Source organism: Eutrigla gurnardus (genome assembly GCF_963514095.1).
Source record: "Eutrigla gurnardus genome assembly, chromosome: 11".
NCBI lineage: Eukaryota > Metazoa > Chordata > Actinopteri > Perciformes > Triglidae > Eutrigla > Eutrigla gurnardus.
In genome coordinates this window covers 5,765,039-5,788,755 of record NC_139925.1, presented here as the reverse complement: position 1 = coordinate 5,788,755, position 23,717 = coordinate 5,765,039, and the positions used below count along the sequence as shown (strand labels likewise).

The window sequence follows — 23,717 nt, the reverse complement described above, 5'->3', positions numbered from 1 at the left end:
CTTGCAGCACTCTTATTTACAAACCAATAGTTTCTGCTGTATGGCATGGTGACCACTAGGAGGTGCTGCAAGATTGACACAGATTTTTCTTTCCTTTTTTTTAAGCCAACATAGTACAAAACAAATATTGGTTGGTAATTTTCCATCCTTTTTTTTTATTACATTGTGTTGCATCCAAATGATTTCCAGTCCAAACCTGATGACGACCTGACAGCTATGAAAACACAAAACTTAACCTCAGGCACACACACGTTCCACAAATGTCTTCCTGCTCACAATGTTTTCTCAATGCTTTACATTTGAGATTCTCAGGAAGCCTGTTTTAATGTTTTGTTTGTTGACGATTGCATCATGGTCTTTTTTGCAAGTTTCTTTTGTAGCAGTTTGAATAGAAAGCGTTAAAGGGTTCATCTGTGCGTAACAGTTTTGCACAATGACTCCAGGGGGGGAAAACCAAAAACAGATTATTGCGCAGTAAAATTAGTTTATTTCTGCTTTAAAAACAGTAGGAGTGCAGAGTGCTTTGCTTGTGTTCCGCTGCTGGTTGAATTATCGTCTTCGTCTCAGAAGATGAACGGAATCAAAGCCTTTCGGGACTTTGGATAGTCTATGAATTTCTCTTGGTAAAACCTGTAAAAATAGCAGAAGATAGCAGCTCACTTATAGCAGATTGTAATTTGAGGTGATTTGGCAGGCATGTTCATGTACGATCACCGTTTTAGGCACCTGTGATGCTGAAGGGCTCTCGGTCCAATAAAACACAGGCTAAACACAGCGAATGAGAGCGCTGGCAGGGACCAGGTAGCCACAGCGTAGCCAAACCACTCCACGATCTCTCCTAGGTAGTTGGCACCGGACACGTATTCAAACAGACCTCCTGCAGAGAGAAAGAGGAGCGCAGGTCACGACCAGCACAGAGCACATGAGAGGTTACTCAGGTGTGTTGCTCAGTGACTTACCTGTGGGGATCTTATAAACTACTTCCCCTGGTTTCCGCAAGTTGCGTAGAATATAGTCGCTGTGTACATTGATGGCCATTCCAGTGTAAAACAGCAGCAAACCTAGAAGAACTTGTGTGTTATTGGTATTTAAAGACAAACATAATATTTTATAAAGCAAAAAGAATGAATTTTTCTCGTACCAGTTTTGCAGCGATAGTCAACGGACCATTCATCATCAAACCAGGCACAGTGCAGCAGGTAGTGTCCCTGCAGGAAACCATTCAGAGAGCAGAATACACCTGCAAACACCATCACGCGCAGTGGGAACGGCGTTCCTCTGGTCAGTAGTGAGTAGACAAATGTCCTATGATTGATGCAGATGCAGTAAATACAGCAGGTGGGAAGAGGAGGGGGATAAAAGAGCTTTTAATCCACGCTGGTACGTACTACAAAGAAGGAGAGATTTTGTGCAAATGATTTAGCATTTAAGTGCAGGCAAAAAAGTCACAATTAAGCCCCCATTGTTCATGGGAGGTTACCAATTAATTCCTCTGTGTTCCAGCTTTCAAATTAAAGCAGCAGGATTCTCCTTTCCAAAGCTGTTTTTCTCTTCTTGGCTTCTGGCTTATAAAGTGACTCAATACATCCTGTAAATCTAGTGGCTATCGGTACAATGGCAACATGATGATTTAAAATTATAACAGCAGTTTTGTTTTCCATCAAATACAAAATAGTTTGCAATTATGATGCCACAATGAGACAAAAGGTGTTACGTTTGTGAATAAGTGCTATAATAAACTATATGGAGAAAATACCGTCTTGTAATGAATGCAACGAGGTCCATGATGAATTCATGAAGTCTTAACTATAAACTAAGAATACCTTTTTATGTTCATACTGTACACAAACGGGCTGAGTAAACATGAGAGAAATATAACTAAATTGAAGGTGAAATAATATACTGTACAATACAATATTGTATTAGTGAATATGAGATGGAAATCTGCCCTGCTGACAGTTAAATCTTGTATATTTGCTTATATATAACTAAGAGAAGAAAGTACATCTTAACACTTCAGATACACACGTTGCTTTTACCTGTGAAAGTAGTGCATGCAAAAGGTCCCGAGCAGCAGGTACTTCCCCGTAGTGGAGGGTTTGTGCACGGTGAGCGTTAACAGCAGAGGGATCAGGAGAGCTGGCATCTCCTGGAGGAACCAGGCTAGTCTGGCTGGGACCGTCCTAACAGGAGGAGAGAGTCCCACGTAGCGCCCGTAGGAGGTCTGTACCGTCCTGTGATGGACCAAATGTCCGAGTCCTGTCAGGATCATCCCACAGCTGAGGTAGCCGACCAGGTCCCCATAGCAGTGCATCTCAGGAGGTGTTGCAGGACTGCTTTCCCCTCTTATAACTAGTGTCTGCATGAAGTGAATTGGATGTTTAAAGCTGCTTTTCGACTCCTCCCAGAGCTGCACAACACCATCACTAGAGGTGATGTTATGATCATAGTTTCCACCCTGGAACCAATGCGCTGACTTTAACTAGCTGGATTTCAGCTGAAGTGAAAAGAATCAATGTGAAGTCGATCTAAACGTCCCTCTGGCTGCCCATCTGGTATACAGACACTCACAGCAACATCTGCCCCACATCTGCCCCAATCTCAAACAATGTAGCGCTGTTCATATTTAAGATTGTTTCTTAAATTTGTGCTGAGCTACTAACTTTAAAGGAATATTTTCCTCTCCTACAGTTGCATTAAGGGCATTTTTAAAAAGGAGAATTGACTGAACTCATCGTAGCTTAACAACAATAATAAAAGTCCTGATGTAACCAAAAAAATGTCTATATTATAACCATGAATGTGTGTATAGTTTCAGGAATCCTAACCGGTGAAGCCTGTATTAGAGTATAATAGTGCGATTAAAAGAATACTAAACAACCTCCATCGTAATTAGACAATAAAAAAGCTAGTGTTACTAAATCACCAGGCCCACTAACCTCGCCTTCCTCAGCCAAGCACAGACTTGCCCTAATGACTCACTGAAAACACTGAACAGCTACTGAATATTGTGAAATGATAAAATCTGCCCGATACGCCAGGCGCTGTGCAAAACCTGACTAAACCTCTGTAGTACCTGCATTTAACATACATTCATCCAAGTCGCCAATGTACACCATTGGCTAGGATGTGTCGTGTTAACTTCAGCTTGTTTTATGAAGCCCTGTGCCTCCAACTAACGCTGCAGCCTTCGGTTGGTCTTATTGTTTAACCTGTTTTCCCGCCCGCATCTAAATTCATGGTCGGTTGCACAACACAAGTCAACAGTTTGTGATGCTATTTGACTTCAGAGGTCAAAACAAATGATGTAAATAGAAATGCTGGAAATAAAGTGGGGCAATCATAACTGATTGTAAAGTTGCCTCAACAACAACTCATAATTATAACCTTAATAAAAAGTAGTGTTCATTATTGTATCAGCTGAGTGTGTACACACAGAATATGCAATACTATCTAGAGACGTTTTAGAATTTCACTATTATTCCTCCAATTATTTGGCTCCCTCTACTGGTGAACACCCTAAATGTCTCCACTGTAAAATAAACAACATATTAAAAAAGGCAGTGATTGAACAATGACATGCGTAGTTTTCTCTGATTGTGAATACTTGAAGAACGAGACACCAGCAGACGTGCTTTTCAGTACATTTTACTTGTTTTGTAACATGAATCCACGGCCTTATCTGAAGAGCCTTTTGGGATGCTTTGTCAGTGGAACCTGAGATCAAAAAAACTCCATTTAGGGAGTAGTTAAGTAGTATATTTTAGGTTTGTGACGTGTAAGTTCCCATTTTTCTAAGCAAGGAAAAAAAAAAACATTTTCTATATGACAAACAAAGATCCATAAACAGAAAATGAACAGTGTTGAGGTTTCAGCCTTTGTCTCTACAGGAATGAGGCGAGGTGGGGAAAAGAGAACACCACCCCCTGCTGGAGAAAGGAGATAACAGTTGGTGCCATTTTAGACCAACGGATGAGAGGGCGACACACTCCTAGAGCGCTGGGTGAGCTGAACACATTGTTGGGCACGAGGAAAAGCAGGAGGGTACATGTGTGGAAAAACAAAAACTCAAAAGTACACAATCTAAAAATAAGACTACAAGTGAGAATACACTTTATATGTATATGTGCAACAGTGATAAAAGGCACAATAGCACAGTGTGTCATGCTTTACTAGTTTCCCTTAAATTAGCTTCGGGGTCAAGTGAGTCTGAGGATTCTGTGCCCAGTTGGTTCAACCAAACATCGTAGCTTAGCGCTTAGCGACGCCTCTGTGGTGCCGAGAGGGACGGACCAACGTCAGAGGGCTGCATCAGTGTAAAGTCAGTCAGTGATGTTGTAATATCACACCACAGGACAGCAGATACTGTGAGATGTCTAGAAATGTTAAAGTTCATACTGCCACTATGAGTCATCAGATTTTATATTCAGTTTGTTAATCTATGAAAAATATCTAGGTGTATTTCAGGCAGCAGGACTACATAGCATATTACTCTACACAACATCTTTTCTTCTGCTAATTGTGATCCTCATGCTCCACATTTCATCAAGTAAATACTTTAATAGATTCCAAAAAAACAGCAGGGAGCAAGATCCGTCACTTTTCTAGATTCTAAAACCGTATAGAAAAGCATTATGACTGTGCTGATCTTAAAACTCAGGCCATCTATTACTTGTTTAACATGTCTCCAACTTTTGGCATTCTTGAATACAATTTGAAAAAAAAAAGTACTACCTAGTGAAACGATCTAATAACACTTCCATCAATTTAAGCAGATCATGTAGGCCTTTACCACTTTGGTCAAAAGCTCTGCTGCTCTCACAGAACTTAATGTGATTTTTTTTTTCTTTAAGTCAAAAGGCAAAAAAAATTAAGTTTGCTCAAATCTCCTGACTATTCAGCAACTAGAGATTCAAGGTGACTGTGTAAACAAAGACTAGAGGTGTCAGTGTTGGAGTAATTTACACAATATCTTTGATTTCATTTCTGTAGCACCCACCACTGAAGCACGGCCCCCCGCAAAACATCTCCCAAATGCTACAGGCCTATAATTGGAATCTGGAAGCAGTGTTGTGCACGCTTATTTATTGGGCAAACGATGTCGATGGCTTTAGAGATTAACTGACAACACTGCTTTATTTTCAAATCTACACACTAGAGTAAATATCATCACGTCTAATAAAACTACTAAATAAAAAGGAATAAAATATGAATAAAAGGTAATATTTAAACTATGAGTAATAATGTTTTTGGTTTTGTACAGTAGGGGGTTAGTGAACTCTGTTGGGTGCAGCCCTTTGTTAGCAACTACAACATATGTTGAGCAACGGTAGTAATTACTGATGACACTGTTTTCAAAGCTTTAAATCGCATGTAGCTTGAAGCAGTCAGTCAAAACACATTTCATTTTCATCCGGCAAAATTTCAATATGCTCCATGAGATCTGCAATTTTATTTTTCATTCCTTTTCCGAGGCAAATTTACATGAGCACAGATCGCCGAGAGCCCAACTGTAAAGATTTCATTATTATAGCTCAAATCCATCGTTTTGTCAGGAAAACAAAATGGGACTAAACCCAACTAAGATCTCCCCCTCCCAACGCTTAATCCGACACAAAATAACACACACTCTTCCCATCTCTTCTAACCAATTGCACCGCCGTAATCTCAAAACTGCACTTCAAGCAAACAATGTCAACCAAAAGCTCTGAGACACACTTCAAACCGAGAAGAGGGTGGAGAAAGGCGGAGGAGAGCTGAGGGAGAGACAGAGAAAGAAGACTATATTGGCTTTGAGTGTCTAGGTCCTTCCTGCAAGTAGTGGGTGGGGGGGTGGGAGGGAGGGTGTCTGGGTCAGGTTATGGCGATAGATAGTAAGGGCAGGGTGGTGGGGCTGCAGTGGCCCCTGCAGAAGTCGACCTCAATGAGCGATGAGAGCCCCAGCAGCGTAACTCACGGAGCTGTCCTGCCAGTTCCTGCACTCACTTGATTGGGCGTAATTCAGGAAAGAGAAGTTCATTTCTAAACCAGACTTCCTCAGCTCAGCCACAGCCTGCAAAAGAGTAACATCAGCACTTAGTCAGATCATTAAATTTAGATTTTCATAGCATACCTTAAATACTCAGACTAACTGCCTCTACACTACAATACAAGTATAATCCCGTCTCTTTATTTCCATATCCTATATGGATCAACTGGTGAGGATGCACATTTTCTGCTTGGGACATGCAGCTTTAGCACAATTTATTGTGTAGCCATAATATAAGTAAGAATACCATGTAGGAAGCTGGAAGCCTAAAATTGAGAAGCTCCTTTTGTTGACCTGTCTGATATCAAGGGCCCTTGATTTGTGGGTGGAACGTTATCATGAACTGTACGACAGTAACTAAGACAGAGCACTGCAAGCAGTCAAGTGAACCCTCATAGACATGTCTACGTAATGTTAAATAACACAAAACACCTGGTGAGGCTCCTCCTCTGTGCTACTTACATTTAGAAGCACTCCAATCGGATGGCGCCCGCAGATGGTGTTGCGGTACTTCTTTAAGTAGTTGGTAAAAGACATGGGATCCAGCTGTTCTATAATGCCCATCCCCTTCACAAGCAGAGAAGAAAAAGGCATGTTTTATACTGGATTATTTCATTTCTAGATGTTGTGTTAAAGAAAACAAGCAACTTATCACGAGAAAACTAAAAAGAAAATACACCATCCAAATGCTCCCTGCCTTTCTGTATTCTAAATTTCTGAAACACTGTATTTTTACTAGGTACATTAAAGTAAACAGTCACAAGGCGTATTCAAAATGACATTATACAGTAGATTTTAATGATTATCCGTAGTTACCATTTTATCAAGATGCTCGATAGACCTGTAGATCTCCCCTTGAGATTCATCATAGTATGTGTAACGGAACCGTTGACCTTCAAAAGAGAAATGCAAATCGTTCAGAATCACAGGTATGGTATTTAGGCTAAATTGTCTTCAGATAACAGACTACGGTTTTAATGGCAGAATACTCTCGGAGGACGTGATTTTAGTGCTTCTATTTGTCGGCACCTACCCCAGTGGCAGAAGTCTGATGAGATAATGAAAAGGTTGGATGGGTCTGCCAGGTACTTGCTGAGCAGCTTCCCATATTCCTGTTCCTTGGACTCGCTCAGGGCGCCCACAAGCACCGGGACGATGCTAAACTCGTCTTTGTGGCTGCAACATCAGATTGTTGAATTAACAACCTGAGTACAATAACTCCACCTCACTGTCAAAATGATGTCATGTTGGGCATGGGTGGAAATAAAACATGTGTTAATACAGCATTATTATCCATAGAGCATCAATCATTGAAAACAAATGGTAAACTGCCAACCTACTACATGATGAGATATTACTGCAACGTTGTACCACATATACAACAGCTACATTATTGTTTCCTGTCAGTCAACACCTCAGGTTTTAATTAAACTTGAATGTTTAATATGTGCTCGATTCACTTCATACTACCTGAACCCTGTTTTTCGGAACCATAAAAATGCCTTTGAATCCTGCCAACCTAACAGATGGCTGTATCAATTATGTATTGCATATCAGACTATCACGTTCCCCTGAACCAGTGTGATTCTGGTTGTAAAAGAGGGTGATACACATCCTCACACTATTCCACTGATCTAAAAGTTGATAACACACCCAAAGGCAGGCAGGATTTTAAATCATTTTTTTTGTTAGCTTAGAAAATGTTTTATGCATAAAAGGAAATGCACTCAAGACATTTGTAGGAGCTCGAGGATACACACGATGCGTTTTGGTGTGTAACACTGAATGTAAACATAACTTTTTTTTGTTTAGATAATATTCCCACAGGGCACATTTTAAGAATAAAAAGCTCCCTCTTCTAGTGTATAGTAGTTCAGTGGATGCCCCCCCCAACATACATTACCTCTCCATGGCTTTAGCAGTGTAAGGCAAGTGCATTTCAATACTGTGCTCATCTTCATCTGTCTGCAGACTCATCCGCTCAAACAACCCAGTTTTCCAGAGGTCAGCATAAACTGTAAAACAAAAGGTGAGTTTACTTTTAATTCATGCACGCTATTATGACGGTATCTACTGGTTAATTCATTTAAATGGGATATCCTGTTTCTAAGGTCTAGCTGAGAAAATCCATATCATTGACAAAGCCATTACATTAACAGTGAAGGAATTGCCCGGCTGTATCACCTCCCATGACTGGTATGCATGTTAAAGATCTGGATATAGACTAGAACAATCACAACAGAGTGTTTTTTCAGTTCTTTTTAGTGTTACTGGTTTGACTTGTTTGGTTTTCTACACTAAACAACCCTCAAACTGCAATCCAAAACTACTGTTACTACCTCATGACCCTTAAAATACCAGACTAAATAATGTGTTAATTTAGCCTGTATTAACATCTGTGATTGAGAGATAAATACACACACACAAAACAAGTAGAAATCACAGTGTCATGAGTGAAAACGATGAATACCCTTATGGTCGATTCTCAGGTCATAGAGAGGTGTTCTATAGATCTCTGCAGGTGACAGGGCACAGCGGGAGAGGGGCACATGGTGTGAAGGTCCCAGGATGAACACCCTACGACTGAAGGGCAACAGGAATTTATCTCACTCACTCTGTTCACAAACGTTACACCACCAGCACTGTAGTCTACTATCTACGCTAACATCTGTTCACCGTGCGGAGGGAAACTCAAGATAAGAAACAGTTGTACAAAGCAATTTCTCATGGAAGGGGTAGAGATGAAAACTGAACGACTTACGTAACAGAGGGATCCACCTGCTTGTAGGCATGTGCTGCACAACCACCACAGTAGGTATACCCCGCATGCCTGCAAACAAAAAACCACATCAAGTCAGAACGAGGCACCTGGCACCTTTTTGACACGTTCGGTGGGTAACGGACGCGTTCTTACGGCGCTATGATGGCTCTCGCAGGTCTGATGGTGGAATCTGCTTTGGACAGCCAGCCTTCTAGTTGTGCGTTCAGCTGGGATCCTGAAAAGTTAGAATTAATAATAATATTCAGAAATAATTTCACATCAGTTTATTAAAATGGGACTGGCTCATACCTCTCTCTCTCTTTTTTATATTTATATTTTTTATATATATATATATATATATATATATATATATATATATATATATATATATATATATATAAATAAAAGAAAATAATGATTTGATAGACGCCAATAAAATAAAGGTAATATGTTACTGTAAATACAATAATCTCTAAAGGGTGACAGCTGTTTTATCTTGTGTGTTATTTTGGTACATAAATGGAAAAAACAGAATGATAAACTCTCTCTCCTACTGTGAAGGTGAAAACAAAGAACAAGCTCATTTTTTAAAAATGACTAAGGGTTGATCGCCTGTACTGGAAAAAAAACGGGCTGTTTTAACTACCAGCGTGACGTCAACATCGCCCAAACATGGCTGACTAACGTGTATAATTAAATCTACAGGAATAACAAACAACCGGTATAATGAGTTTTGTAAGAAGAAGAAAAACACACTAAAAAAAAACAACGAACAAAGACGTCGAGGTAGATTAACGTTAGCTCTGCCTCGTTCGCGTAACTTGATAACACTCCGAGGCGAGATGAAAAAGGGGGATAAACAGGCTTTCGACGTTTTAAGAAAAACAACTAGCAGCTAGCTAGTGGAAATGGGGGAAGGGGTGCAAAATGATCTTTCTGCCCTGCCCTTCCCAGTCCTTTGTTTCAAGGCAGCCGGTTTTCCTGCACCTAACTTACAGCATCCGGATCAGACACCAACATCAACACAAGACACAGCAGCTTATGTTTAAAATCATGTTGCTGGTAATGTCTTATTCTTAGACAGATAGCGACGTGACGTAGGCCAGGAAGTTCTGCAATATTAGCCAAGTTAGCTATTGTATAACAGAATGTTTTGGTTGCTCGTCACACACACAAAAACAAATGTGTTGGGGGAAGATTCCCATCGATCATCCGAGGAGGAGAAGTGCCGAATAAGCTCAAAGCAACCATGCAACACAAACGGGATAACAAGAGATGAGGCAGTCAATAACAGCTAGTGTTAGCTAGTCGACTTTTCATCCGATGGATTAGCGTTAAAACCGCCGACGTTAGCCCGCCGCCGTCAGCTGGAAAAGCCGTTAATTCGACAGTTTTTGAAATCTCGAGATAAAGAATGTTGTATAAAACCAATAAAACAGACTGCCACGACAAAAAAACAACAACAGCTTGCTAGCGGCGCTCTGTTGACAGTTACCCGAAGCAGAGTACCAGCTCCCGGCGTGACTTGCTTCTCTGCACACCACTCGGTTCGACATCTTGGTTCCCAAGCCGCCTATCTTGGTTTTACTGAACTTTAGTCAAGGCGAAAAAATAAAAAGGAAAATGGCGAAAAGCCAGTGTCAGCCAAAATCCAAGAGGAGAATTGGCCAGCTAGCCGACTCGAACGTAAAGACAAAAGGGGGGCAGCTCGACTGGAGAGACAGCTGAGGCTAAGCGTTAGCTTGATAAACGAGCTCGGTGTTCTTGGCCGATGTGCTGTTGCCGGGTAACGTTAATAAGTTAGCAGCTAACGGACAGGCTGGCGTTTTTATCGTGTGGATTTGGAAGGAGCGCAAAAACCTAAAAAAAATTCTGTGTGTGATGTGCCGATGTACCACAGTCGGAGGAGAAATGACAGAAACAAACTGCTGTCACAGTCGGAATCAGAGGATTATTCGGTCGAGCCAGGTAAGGGGGGCGGCTCTGAGACTGTTACCGCGGTGACGTCAAAACATTCTGATTGGTTCCTTGATTTAGGCAGCGGAGTGTGATTCGCGGAGAAATCCAGGAGGCGTAGCCGTGATTAAAAAACGGCCGTTTGCTTATGAAACCGCACGGCCCGTCAGGTGAGCGGTGACAGAGAGATCAGAGAGATCGATCAAAATCGATCCGCTCCTCTCACAGTAGAAGTGTTGTTTGGGATTGCCTTAAAATGTTACGGAAAATCATTTTGTTTTGATTTATAGGACAATGTCTAACCGGTTTGTGCACATATTGAACATTGAATTAAATAACCCCATTTACCATTTACTCTGTGCCTTGATGCTTGTAAACGGATCTTTTCGCAATAATAATAATTTAAAAAAAATTAACTGATATGTAGAATGAAAAAAGCAAGAGGGGTTTAGGACTGCCTTCTGTGTGGAGTTTGCATGTTTTCCCCGTAACAGCTGAAATTGGGTGAAGGCAATGTGTGTTATATATAATATATACATATGTTTAATAGAGGTATATAATAATTAATATATATACATGTTTTTATTCTGATAATGCGAATTTATTCTGAAAATCCCAACGGAAGTCGGATGAGCGGAACTGGGGGGGCAAAGGTCGTCAGCTCGTACACACAGGGAAGCGGAAAAACTAGCGGTGGAAATGTTTACACTCTGGATGCGTCAAAAAGCTTATTTTGTAAACCGAATACTTCTGATTGAAGCGATTATAAATGCGAATTAAAATCCGCATTTGACCGCATGGTCTTAATAATAAAGTAACACTCCGAGTTACAGCCGAGAACGAGGAGACAGCGACGCGGAGTAGTAACGTTAATGTCTGCCAAAAAACAATGGCGAGTAAAAGCAAAGACAGCGGGGAAGTCATTAAAAACTACCACAAACAGGCGTTTGAGTTTGTGTCGAAGGCGTTACGGATCGACGAAGACGACGCAGGTTTGTTTCTTGTGTTTCTGTATTAGCTGGTGTGTTGTGGCAGCGTGTAATAAACACCCTCCTCCTCCTCCTCCCCGTTGATCCCAGGAGATAAAGAGGAGGCTGTGCGCTGGTACAAGAAGGGGATCTCTGAGCTCCAGAGGGGTATCGCAGTAGAGATCACGGGACAAGGTAATACACATCCAAACACCCGGATGTACACGGTGTGCAGCGTTGTTATGCTCGTAGCCTCACACTCATGCTTTGTTAGCAGGAGAGCAATATGAGAGGTCAAAGAGACTTCAAGATAAAATGGTCACCAGTCTCACCATGGCAAAAGATAGGCTGGCCCGTTTAGGTAAGCTTGATTCACCAGTTTAACCAAAATGATATCATAAGCCGAGCAGGGATGCTGAGGATGGATGCTGTTGTTTATTCACAGAGGAAACGATGGCAGAGGCAGCAATGGGTCCGAAGAAGAACCTCTCGGCTGAAGAAGTCGAGGACATAAAAAAGTCGCTCGACTTCCTAGCAGAGGAAGTTTCTGTTGTTAGGCTGCAACAGAAAAACATCCTAGCGCTGGTTGACGAGGTGAAAGCTCTTCGAATGGAGAACGCGGAAAAGGAAAAGAAGATCGCTTCTCTGGAAAACAGAGTGGCAGACTTAGAACAGTACACCAGGATGAACAACGTTATCGTCACAGGGCTGCACGTTAAACCCCGCACATACGCTTGTGCGGTGACCGCTGACAGCGGAGGGGAGCCCACGGAACAGGACGTCAGTTCTACGGAGCAACAGGTGGCGTGTTTCCTGCAGTCCAAAGGAATCCGAATGGACTGTGCCAACATCGAGGCATGCCACCCCCTGCCCAGGAGAAATGCCAGTGACAAGCCAGCTGTGATTTTACGGTTTGTCAACAGGAAGCACAAAACCGAGCTGCTGAAACAGGGAAGGAAACTCAAGGGAACTGATGTCTTCATCAACGAGCACCTCACAAAACACAACGCTGACATAGCCAGAAAAGCACGCTACTTAAGGAAACAGAGGAAAATACAAAACACTTGGACTACAAACTGTAAAATATTCATAAAACTTAACGGATCACCTGAGGAGGCCAAAGTGCTTGTCATCAGAAATAGTGAGGAACTGGACAAATATCAATGATTATCTGGGCTGTAAGGTAACAAGCAACTTCATCACACAACCATGACACACTAGGGTTGTCAAAAGTATCGAAACTCAAAAAAGTATCGATACTAAAATGTTGTATCCGGATACGATACTCATTTTCAAAAGTATCGATACCACCCCCCCCCCCCCCCCCCCCCACACACTTAACACTTAAGTTAATTTAGTTTTTATCAGGCTTGCCTAATATTTACAACCTCAAAATATTGTTCCAATTGTTAGTTTATTTTATTTATTTATTTTTTGCACTACCTCAGACCTGAAACTTGTTATTTTTGCATTTTTTTTGTTAATAAAAATATTTCTTTTAAATTTTGGGGTCTTTTTTTCATCCTTGTGGTATCGAAAATGGTATCGAGTATCGAATATTTTCCTGAGTATCGGTATCGAGTTGAAAATTTTAGTATCGTGACAACCCTATGACACACACGGAAATATCTCACTCAAAAAGGCAAACATCTGAGAATGAGAATTTAATGATACAGTGGATTAATGAACAAGACCTACAGGAACTGAAATCATTTGAATATACGGGTCACAACACACAAGATGTGGAAAATGACATAGACCCAGACAACAATTTTTTCTCCTCCATCAATAATAACTGCAGCTACTATACAGATGATCACTACAACTGGAACATTAAAATGGATGGTAAATTATCAATTATCCACTTTAATAGCAGGAGCCTGTATGCAAACTTCAATAATATAAAGGAATATTTACATCAGTTCAAGCAGCCTTTCAACATAATAACTATATCAGAAACCTGGCTCAAAAGTGACAAAGGGATGGAGTTTGAACTGGACGGATATGAAAGCAATTACATAAACAGACTTAATAAAGGTGGTGGAGGAGTAGCCATATATGTTGACAAAACATTGAATTTTAAGGTGGTGGATGATATGTCAGGTGTTGTTGATAATGTGCTTGAATGCATATCAGTAGAAATTTACAAGGAAAAAAAGAAAAATGTAATCATCAGCTGTATATATAGAGCACCTAGGTCAAGTATTGAGGTATTCACTAACTGGATGGAAAACACATTTTCAAGGAGGAGTCAAGTACATTTCATCTGTGGGGATTTCAACATCAACCTCATAAACCCTACCAATCACAAAATGACAGATGAGTTCATCAATACAATGTATAGCATGAGTCTTTATCCAAAAATCACTAGACCCAGCAGAATAACATCTCACTGTGCCACGTTAATCGATAACATTTTCACTAATGACATTGGAAACAACACAATAAGCGGACTATTAATCAGTGATATCAGTGACCACCTTCCTGTTTTTACAGTTTATGATAGCAACTACAAGGACAATAAGCCAGACAAAAATATAGAATATAAACGAATGAGGACGGATGACTCCATGAATGCACTAAAAAACGACCTATTGGTGCATGACTGGGATTCAGTTTTCAAAGAAACTGACACTGATAAAGCGTATAATACATTCTTAACAATATTTAAGTCAATATATGACAAACATTGCCCTATCTATCAGTTCAATAGGAAAATTAAATATGCAGATTGTCCTTGGATCTCAAAAGTTTTACAAAATGCCTGTAAAAAGAAAAATACACTCTACAAGGTCTTCATAAAACAGAGAACAAAAGATGCAGAAAATAAATACAAAATATATAAAAATAAATTAACTAAAATATTAAGAGAAAGCAAGAAAGAATACTATCATAAAGTATTGGAGAAGAACAAAAATAATATGAAAGGAATGTGGGGCATACTAAACAAGGTCATAAAAAATGGTCCAAAGCAAGTGAGTTATCCTAAGTATTTTATCTACAATGAAAAGGAGAATTATAACATTAATGAGGTGGTAAACAGTCTCAATAATTTTTTTGTAAATGTTGGGCCTGAACTTGCGGGGAAAATCCCTGATTCTGTGCCTTCTGCAGAAGGGAATGATCTGTTAATTGATCGAAATCCTGCCTCCATGTTTCTCACAGCTGTGGAAAAGAAAGAAATTATTAGAAATTAGAAATGACAGAAACAAACTGCTGTCACAGTCGGAATAGGAGGATTATTCGGTCGAGCCAGGTAAGGGGGGCGGCTCTGAGACTGTTACCGCGGTGACGTCAAAACATTCTGATTGGTTCCTTGATTTAGGCAGCGGGGTGTCATTCGCGGAGAAATCCAGGAGGCGTAGCCTTGATTAAAAAACGGCCGTTTGCTTATGAAATCGCACGGCCCGTCAGGTGAGCGGTGACAGAGAGATCAGAGAGATCGATCAAAATCGATCCGCTCCTCTCACAGTAGAAAAGTGTTGTTTGGGATTGCCTTAAAATGTAAAATCATTTTGTTTTGATTTATAGGACAATGTCTAACCGGTTTGTGCACATATTGAACATTGAATTAAATAAACCCATTTACCATTTACTCTGTGCCTTGATGTTTGTAAACGGATCTTTTCGCAATAATAATAATTTAAAAAAATGTAACTGATATGTAGGATGAAAAAGCAAGAGGGGTTTAGGACTGCCTTCTGTGTGGAGTTTGCATGTTCTCAGCTGAAATTGGGTGAAGGCAATGTGTGTTATATATAATATATATACATATGTTTAATAAAAGTATATAATAATTAATATATGTTTGATACTGCGAATTTATTCTGAAAATCCCAACGGAAGTCGGATGAGCGGAACTGGGGGGGCAAAGGTCGTCAGCTCGTACACACAGGGAAGCGGAAAAACTAGCGGTGGAAATGTTTACACTCTGGATGCGTCAAAAAGCTTATTTTGTAAACCGAATACTTCTGATTGAAGCGACTATAAATGCGAATTAAAATCCGCTTTTGACCGCAATAATAAAGTAACACTCCGAGTTACAGCCGAGAACGAGGAGACAGCGACGCGGAGTAGTAACGTTAATGTCTGCCAAAAAACAATGGCGAGTAAAAGCAAAGACAGCGGGGAAGTCATTAAAAACTACCACAAACAGGCGTTTGAGTTTGTGTCGAAGGCGTTACGGATCGACGAAGACGACGCAGGTTTGTTTCTTGTGTTTCTGTATTAGCTGGTGTGTTGTGGCAGCGTGTAATAAACACCCTCCTCCTCCTCCTCCACCCCGTTGATCCCAGGAGATAAAGAGGAGGCTGTGCGCTGGTACAAGAAGGGGATCTCTGAGCTCCAGAGGGGTATCGCTGTAGAGATCACGGGACAAGGTAATACACATCCAAACACCCGGATGTACACGGTGTGCAGCGTTGTTATGCTCGTAGCCTCACACTCATGCTTTGTTAGCAGGAGAGCAATATGAGAGGTCAAAGAGACTTCAAGATAAAATGGTCACCAGTCTCACCATGGCAAAAGATAGGCTGGCCCGTTTAGGTAAGCTTGATTCACCAGTTTAACCAAAATGATATCATAAGCCGAGCAGGGATGCTGAGGATGGATGCTGTTGTTTATTCACAGAGGAAACGATGGCAGAGGCAGCAATGGGTCCGAAGAAGAACCTCTCGGCTGAAGAAGTCGAGGACATAAAAAAGTCGCTCGACTTCCTAGCAGAGGAAGTTTCTGTTGTTAGGCTGCAACAGAAAAACATCCTAGCGCTGGTTGACGAGGTGAAAGCTCTTCGAATGGAGAACGCGGAAAAGGAAAAGAAGATCGCTTCTCTGGAAAACAGAGTGGCAGACTTAGAACAGTACACCAGGATGAACAACGTTATCGTCACAGGGCTGCACGTTAAACCCCGCACATACGCTTGTGCGGTGACCGCTGACAGCGGAGGGGAGCCCACGGAACAGGACGTCAGTTCTACGGAGCAACAGGTGGCGTGTTTCCTGCAGTCCAAAGGAATCCGAATGGACTGTGCCAACATCGAGGCATGCCACCCCCTGCCCAGGAGAAATGCCAGTGACAAGCCAGCTGTGATTTTACGGTTTGTCAACAGGAAGCACAAAACCGAGCTGCTGAAACAGGGAAGGAAACTCAAGGGAACTGATGTCTTCATCAACGAGCACCTCACAAAACACAAAGCTGACATAGCCAGAAAAGCACGCTACTTAAGGAAACAGAGGAAAATACAAAACACTTGGACTACAAACTGTAAAATATTCATAAAACTTAACGGATCACCTGAGGAGGCCAAAGTGCTTGTCATCAGAAATAGTGAGGAACTGGACAAATATCAATGATTATCTGGGCTGTAAGGTAACAAGCAACTTCATCACACAACCATGACACACTAGGGTTGTCAAAAGTATCGAAACTCAAAAAAGTATCGATACTAAAATGTTGTATCCGGATACGATACTCATTTTCAAAAGTATCGATACCACCCCCCCCCCCCCCCCCCCCCCCCACACTTAACACTTAAGTTAATTTAGTTTTTATCAGGCTTGCCTAATATTTACAACCTCAAAATATTGTTCCAATTGTTAGTTTATTTTATTTATTTATTTTTTGCACTACCTCAGACCTGAAACTTGTTATTTTTGCATTTTTTTTGTTAATAAAAATATTTCTTTTAAATTTTGGGGTCTTTTTTTCATCCTTGTGGTATCGAAAATGGTATCGAGTATCGAATATTTTCCTGAGTATCGGTATCGAGTTGAAAATTTTAGTATCGTGACAACCCTATGACACACACGGAAATATCTCACTCAAAAAGGCAAACATCTGAGAATGAGAATTTAATGATACAGTGGATTAATGAACAAGACCTACAGGAACTGAAATCATTTGAATATACGGGTCACAACACACAAGATGTGGAAAATGACATAGACCCAGACAACAATTTTTTCTCCTCCATCAATAATAACTGCAGCTACTATACAGATGATCACTACAACTGGAACATTAAAATGGATGGTAAATTATCAATTATCCACTTTAATAGCAGGAGCCTGTATGCAAACTTCAATAATATAAAGGAATATTTACATCAGTTCAAGCAGCCTTTCAACATAATAACTATATCAGAAACCTGGCTCAAAAGTGACAAAGGGATGGAGTTTGAACTGGACGGATATGAAAGCAATTACATAAACAGACTTAATAAAGGTGGTGGAGGAGTAGCCATATATGTTGACAAAACATTGAATTTTAAGGTGGTGGATGATATGTCAGGTGTTGTTGATAATGTGCTTGAATGCATATCAGTAGAAATTTACAAGGAAAAAAAGAAAAATGTAATCATCAGCTGTATATATAGAGCACCTAGGTCAAGTATTGAGGTATTCACTAACTGGATGGAAAACACATTTTCAAGGAGGAGTCAAGTACATTTCATCTGTGGGGATTTCAACATCAACCTCATAAACCCTACCAATCACAAAATGACAGATGAGTTCATCAATACAATGTATAGCATGAGTCTTTATCCAAAAATCACTAGACCCAGCAGAATAACATCTCACTGTGCCACGTTAATCGATAACATTTTCACTAATGACATTGGAAACAACACAATAAGCGGACTATTAATCAGTGATATCAGTGACCACCTTCCTGTTTTTACAGTTTATGATAGCAACTACAAGGACAATAAGCCAGACAAAAATATAGAATATAAACGAATGAGGACGGATGACTCCATGAATGCACTAAAAAACGACCTATTGGTGCATGACTGGGATTCAGTTTTCAAAGAAACTGACACTGATAAAGCGTATAATACATTCTTAACAATATTTAAGTCAATATATGACAAACATTGCCCTATCTATCAGTTCAATAGGAAAATTAAATATGCAGATTGTCCTTGGATCTCAAAAGTTTTACAAAATGCCTGTAAAAAGAAAAATACACTCTACAAGGTCTTCATAAAACAGAGAACAAAAGATGCAGAAAATAAATACAAAATATATAAAAATAAATTAACTAAAATATTAAGAGAAAGCAAGAAAGAATACTATCATAAAGTATTGGAGAAGAACAAAAATAATATGAAAGGAATGTGGGGCATACTAAACAAGGTCATAAAAAATGGTCGAAAGCAAGTGAGTTATCCTAAGTATTTTATCTACAATGAAAAGGAGAATTATAACATTAATGAGGTGGTAAACAGTCTCAATAATTTTTTTGTAAATGTTGGGCCTGAACTTGCGGGGAAAATCCCTGATTCTGTGCCTTCTGCAGAAGGGAATGATCTGTTAATTGATCGAAATCCTGCCTCCATGTTTCTCACAGCTGTGGAAAAGAAAGAAATTATTAGAAATTAGAAATGACAGAAACAAACTGCTGTCACAGTCGGAATCAGAGGATTATTCGGTCGAGCCAGGTAAGGGGGGGCGGCTCTGAGACTGTTACCGCGGTGACGTCAAAACATTCTGATTGGTTACTTGATTTAGGCAGCGGGGTGTGATTCGCGGAGAAATCCAGGAGGCGTAGCCGTGATTAAAAAACGGCCGTTTGCTTATGAAACCGCACGGCCCGTCAGGTGAGCGGTGACAGAGAGATCAGAGAGATCGATCAAAATCGATCCGCTCCTCTCACAGTAGAAAAGTGTTGTTGTTTGGGATTGCCTTAAAATGTTAAATAATTTTGTTTTGATTTATAGGACAATGTCTCACCGGTTTGTGCACATATTGAACATTGAATTAAATAAACCCATTTACCATTTACTCTGTGCCTTGATGTTTGTAAACGGATCTTTTCGCAATAATTATAATAAAAAAAAAATTAACTGATATGTAGGATGAAAAAGCAAGAGGGGTTTAGGACTGCCTTCTGTGTGGAGTTTGCATGTTCTCAGCTGAAATTGGGTGAAGGCAATATGTGTAATATATAATATATATACATATGTTTAATAAAAGTATATAATAATTAATATATGTTTGATACTGCGAATTTATTCTGAAAATCCCAACGGAAGTCGGATGAGCGGAACTGGGGGGGCAAAGGTCGTCAGCTCGTACACACAGGGAAGCGGAAAAACTAGCGGTGGAAATGTTTACACTCTGGATGCGTCAAAAAGCTTCTTTTGTAAACCGAATACTTCTGATTGAAGCGATTATAAATGCGAATTAAAATCCGTATTTGACCGCATGGTCTTAATAATAAAGTAACACTCCGAGTTACAGCCGAGAACGAGGAGACAGCGACGCGGAGTGGTAACGTTAATGTCTGCCAAAAAACAATGGCGAGTAAAAGCAAAGACAGCGGGGAAGTCATTAAAAACTACCACAAACAGGCGTTTGAGTTTGTGTCGAAGGCGTTACGGATCGACGAAGACGATGCAGGTTTGTTTCTTGTGTTTCTGTATTAGCTGGAGTGTTGTGGCAGCGTGTAATAAACACCCTCCTCCTCCTCCTCCACCCCGTTGATCCCAGGAGATAAAGAGGAGGCTGTGCGCTGGTACAAGAAGGGGATCTCTGAGCTCCAGAGGGGTATCGCAGTAGAGATCACGGGACAAGGTAATACACACCCAAACACCCGGATGTACACAGTGTGCAGCGTTGTTATGCTCGTAGCCTCACACTCATGCTTTGTTAGCAGGAGAGCAATATGAGAGGTCAAAGAGACTTCAAGATAAAATGGTCACCAGTCTCACCATGGCAAAAGATAGGCTGGCCATTTTAGGTAAGCTTGATTCACCGGTTTTACCAAGATAATATTGATATTATAAGCCGAGCAGGGATGCTGAGGATTGTTTATCCACAGAGGAAACGATGGCATCCAAAAGAAGAAGTAATCCTCTGAAGCCCTCAAACGATGCTCTTCCACAACCCAAGCCGGTGCCTAAAAGCCAGCCTGCGGTGCGAGGCGTGTCCACTAACAGCAGGCCCTCCGCTGTTGTTAGACCCCCGTCCAGAACCGCCGATCAAAAGGTGATTTTTTTTAATTTCATTCAGCTGAATTTAAACATGTCTGATTCTGGTAACGTGTGCACTGATTCTGGGTGTTCTCGTTCCCGTGAAGGTGACCCCACGGGTTGGAAAAGCTCCTAATGGAAGACCTCCCGCTGTGAAACAACCCCCAAAGAGGGACATGAAAAACTTTAAGAATGTGGACAGTAAACTCGCCAACTTGATTCTGAATGAGATTGTTATCAGGTATTTAGAAGAACACCATCTTTGCAACACTTGGAGATTTTTATTGACAAACATACACAAATAATAAAACAACTTTTGCATTTTGTGTTTAATGCAGTGGAGCAACTGTGTCCTTTGGCGATGTTGCGGGACAGGAGCTGGCCAAGCAAGCGCTCCAAGAGATTGTCATCCTGCCTGCCTTACGACCAGAGGTGATTGATCGTAGACATTTACCCTCAGTTTACTATATTTCTGCTGTTTTTAATGCTTTTTCACATTTTGCCCTTCAGCTCTTCACTGGCCTGAGAGCTCCGGCGCGTGGTTTGCTTTTATTTGGCCCGCCGGGAAATGGGAAAACCATGCTGGTGAGTAAACTGTTCTTTTCAACACAGCGAACTCATTCATTCAAGATCAAACTGTGCTTTCATGATTTGGCCGTTGAGAGTCTCGCCCTGTATTGTTAGTTGAATCACAAACAATGCTTCCTCTTTCAAGGCCAAAGCAGTCGCAGCGGAGTCGAAAGCCACTTTCTTCAACATCAGCGCTGCAAGTTTGACCTCCAAATATGTAAGAAAACACTTTTAGTGCTATTTTTTTGTCTGGAATCGGTCTCCACACTACACTCAATTTAGTGTAGGTGTTATTTAATTACATTTTTCATCACGATCACAGGTAGGAGAGGGTGAGAAGCTTGTACGAGCTCTGTTTGCAGTCGCCAGAGAATTGCAGCCCTCTGTCATCTTTATCGGTTTGTATTTCTTCATGTTAGCGGTGTGATTCTGCAGAATTTGGTTTTGATACGATACCGATAATGATACTTTTTTTAATTAAAAGCCGTTATTTACTTTAGTGTAGGGGAGAGCAGAGCTTGACAATCATTGTAAGATGAGTGGAAGTATTTCTAACTGCCACATTGTTCAAATAATGTTCCATTGTGGTGAACAGACAGCTGTAATCTTTAATGAAATGGGTGCAACTAGAAGAGAGAAACTGAAACTGGTATCAATCCTATTGAATTGAATCACTATTTTAAAACGAGACGTAGTATTGGTGGTATTCATATCTGGGGATCTATCGCCCACCCCTACTCTATGATTGATTCCCCAAATTGCAGGTCCTAAATAAACTGCTGTTTTTATTGTTTTTACTCAGATGAAGTCGACAGCTTGCTCTGTGAAAGGAGGGAGGGAGAACACGATGCCTCTCGTCGACTAAAAACCGAGTTCCTCGTTCAGTTCGACGGGGTGAGAGCACGTTATATCCGAAATGTAATCGTCACTGTAGAGCTCAGAGAGCAGCGGCCTTAGTTTTCATTACGGTGCTTCTTGGTTTCAGGTGCAGTCGGGAGGGGACGAAAGGATTCTTGTAATGGGAGCGACCAACAGGCCTCAGGACCTCGACGAAGCAGTACTGAGGTACATGAGGCAACTCTACATGCTGCAAGATTACTACGTGCATCTTTTGTTAAAAACTCACGACAACTTTCCTCTTGTGTTAATCCGGCAGGCGCTTTGCAAAAAGGGTTTATGTAGCATTGCCGGATGTGGAGGTATTTACACCGTTATCACTGGTTAAAAACTACAATCAGTGTCTTTGTTGTTGTTTTTTTAAGTTCATTGAATTAAAGGACTTAACTCTCGTCCCTCCAGACAAGATTAACGCTGCTGAAAAACCTTTTGGGAAAACACGGGAATCCACTAAGCAAAAATGAGCTGTCCGTCCTCGCAAAGTGAGTTTCATGTTCACCTGCCTCGCAGCCTTTACAGAATGAAGTTTTATATGCATTCATGCCTGGATATGTATCTCGATAGACTGACGGCAGGATATTCAGGAAGCGATCTCACGTCATTAGCCAAAGATGCTGCGCTCGGGCCGATCAGAGGTAAGACGTCTTCCTAATGTCGTCGTATGGTTGGTGTACATTTCAGCCTCCATGACTTCATGTGAAAATCCTCTCTCACGCAGAGTTGAGACCAGACCAAGTCCGAAGTATGGCTGCTAGTGAGGTAATGCTGTTATTGTGATTGGAAATGTATATGAGTGGAAGCAAGTAGAGGTAGAGGTCTAATGCTGAAACATTTATTGGTGCTCCATCGTGAGAATCGAGGTTTGAGAGCAGGACAACAGTTAGGAAATGAGCCTCTGTCCTCACGGGAAGGGCATAACAAGCACGATCAACACTATCAAAACTAAAAAAACTTTACAAGGCTAAGACAGTTGTTAGAATGGCAATGGCAGAACAAATGTATTTTATTATCACGTGTCTTTTACAAATTCTCGGTCCATCGTTGTTCAATTTATCATTTTTAAAACCAAATTTCACAGTAAAACAGTAAAACATTATTATTCACAATACTGCAGGTTTGTCCTTAATGGCTGTTAAACAACCATGATGTGAGAGTATCTATCTTATCTTCCTCTTTGTTTGTGTCCACAGATGCGTAACATCAAGATGAGAGACTTTGAGGATTCCCTGAAGCGCATTAAGCCCAGTGCTAGCACAGCGACTCTTACTATGTATACCAAATGGAACAAAGATTTTGGCGACACGACCGCTGTTTGAACTTGATAGTTAGTTTTCACTGGTTCAAAAAAAGAGTTAAACTCCTCTTTACTACTACAGGTACATGATGTCATTGACATCATTTAAAACCTTGACAGTTTGTAGGTTGGTAAAGCAATAATGTATAAATATTATGACGTTTGAAAACATTTCCTATTTTATGAGTTTCTTTACCGTGTTATTACACTCCTTAAACACTGTCTTGCTACTTGAAGTTTTATTATTTATCTTGAGAATGTCCTGCAAA

General features: G+C 40.7%; 5 protein-coding genes across 8 annotated transcripts; 3 read left to right on the top strand and 2 right to left on the bottom strand.

The window, feature by feature from the left end:
* Window positions 1-127: 127 nt before the first annotated feature.
* srd5a2b (steroid-5-alpha-reductase, alpha polypeptide 2b) lies at window positions 128-2,369 on the bottom strand. The gene is made up of 5 exons (XM_084021812.1): window positions 2,040-2,369; window positions 1,142-1,305; window positions 960-1,061; window positions 727-877; window positions 128-630 (listed from the first exon to the last, which is right to left on the bottom strand). Exons 1-5 carry the CDS (start codon window positions 2,363-2,365, stop codon window positions 564-566), a joined length of 810 nt encoding a protein of 269 aa, XP_083877938.1. The 5' UTR covers window positions 2,366-2,369; the 3' UTR covers window positions 128-563.
* A 1,263-nt stretch (window positions 2,370-3,632) lies between these two features.
* Window positions 3,633-10,723, bottom strand: memo1 (mediator of cell motility 1). The gene is made up of 9 exons (XM_084020616.1): window positions 10,285-10,723; window positions 8,943-9,024; window positions 8,790-8,858; window positions 8,499-8,611; window positions 7,932-8,043; window positions 7,062-7,204; window positions 6,845-6,921; window positions 6,491-6,595; window positions 3,633-6,052 (listed from the first exon to the last, which is right to left on the bottom strand). Exons 1-9 carry the CDS (start codon window positions 10,343-10,345, stop codon window positions 5,921-5,923), a joined length of 894 nt encoding a protein of 297 aa, XP_083876742.1. The 5' UTR covers window positions 10,346-10,723; the 3' UTR covers window positions 3,633-5,920.
* Window positions 10,724-11,409: 686 nt separating this feature from the next.
* Window positions 11,410-13,318, top strand: LOC311020976 (uncharacterized protein). Of its 2 annotated transcripts, none has more exons than XM_084021264.1 (4): window positions 11,410-11,737; window positions 11,825-11,908; window positions 11,991-12,074; window positions 12,159-13,318. In XM_084021264.1, exons 1-4 carry the CDS (start codon window positions 11,635-11,637, stop codon window positions 12,878-12,880), a joined length of 993 nt encoding a protein of 330 aa, XP_083877390.1. In that variant the 5' UTR covers window positions 11,410-11,634; the 3' UTR covers window positions 12,881-13,318. The 2 variants fall into 2 exon arrangements, with proteins under 2 accessions (XP_083877390.1, XP_083877389.1); XM_084021263.1 differs by having other exon boundaries at window positions 11,988-12,074.
* A 2,283-nt stretch (window positions 13,319-15,601) lies between these two features.
* Window positions 15,602-17,503, top strand: LOC311020906 (uncharacterized protein). 2 transcript variants are annotated; one of them, XM_084021169.1, is made up of 4 exons: window positions 15,602-15,918; window positions 16,009-16,092; window positions 16,175-16,258; window positions 16,343-17,503. In XM_084021169.1, the coding sequence occupies exons 1-4, from the start codon at window positions 15,816-15,818 to the stop codon at window positions 17,062-17,064; spliced, it is 993 nt and encodes a 330-aa protein (XP_083877295.1). In that variant the 5' UTR covers window positions 15,602-15,815; the 3' UTR covers window positions 17,065-17,503. The 2 variants fall into 2 exon arrangements, with proteins under 2 accessions (XP_083877295.1, XP_083877294.1); XM_084021168.1 differs by having other exon boundaries at window positions 16,172-16,258.
* Window positions 17,504-19,768: 2,265 nt separating this feature from the next.
* On the top strand, window positions 19,769-23,509 carry LOC311021070 (spastin-like). 2 transcript variants are annotated; one of them, XM_084021382.1, is made up of 16 exons: window positions 19,769-20,115; window positions 20,206-20,289; window positions 20,372-20,455; window positions 20,537-20,703; window positions 20,795-20,928; window positions 21,026-21,119; window positions 21,198-21,272; window positions 21,403-21,474; window positions 21,580-21,655; window positions 22,060-22,151; window positions 22,243-22,322; window positions 22,414-22,456; window positions 22,557-22,636; window positions 22,719-22,789; window positions 22,873-22,913; window positions 23,345-23,509. In XM_084021382.1, exons 1-16 carry the CDS (start codon window positions 20,013-20,015, stop codon window positions 23,468-23,470), a joined length of 1,422 nt encoding a protein of 473 aa, XP_083877508.1. In that variant the 5' UTR covers window positions 19,769-20,012; the 3' UTR covers window positions 23,471-23,509. The 2 variants fall into 2 exon arrangements, with proteins under 2 accessions (XP_083877508.1, XP_083877507.1); XM_084021381.1 differs by having other exon boundaries at window positions 20,369-20,455.
* Window positions 23,510-23,717: the final 208 nt, after the last annotated feature.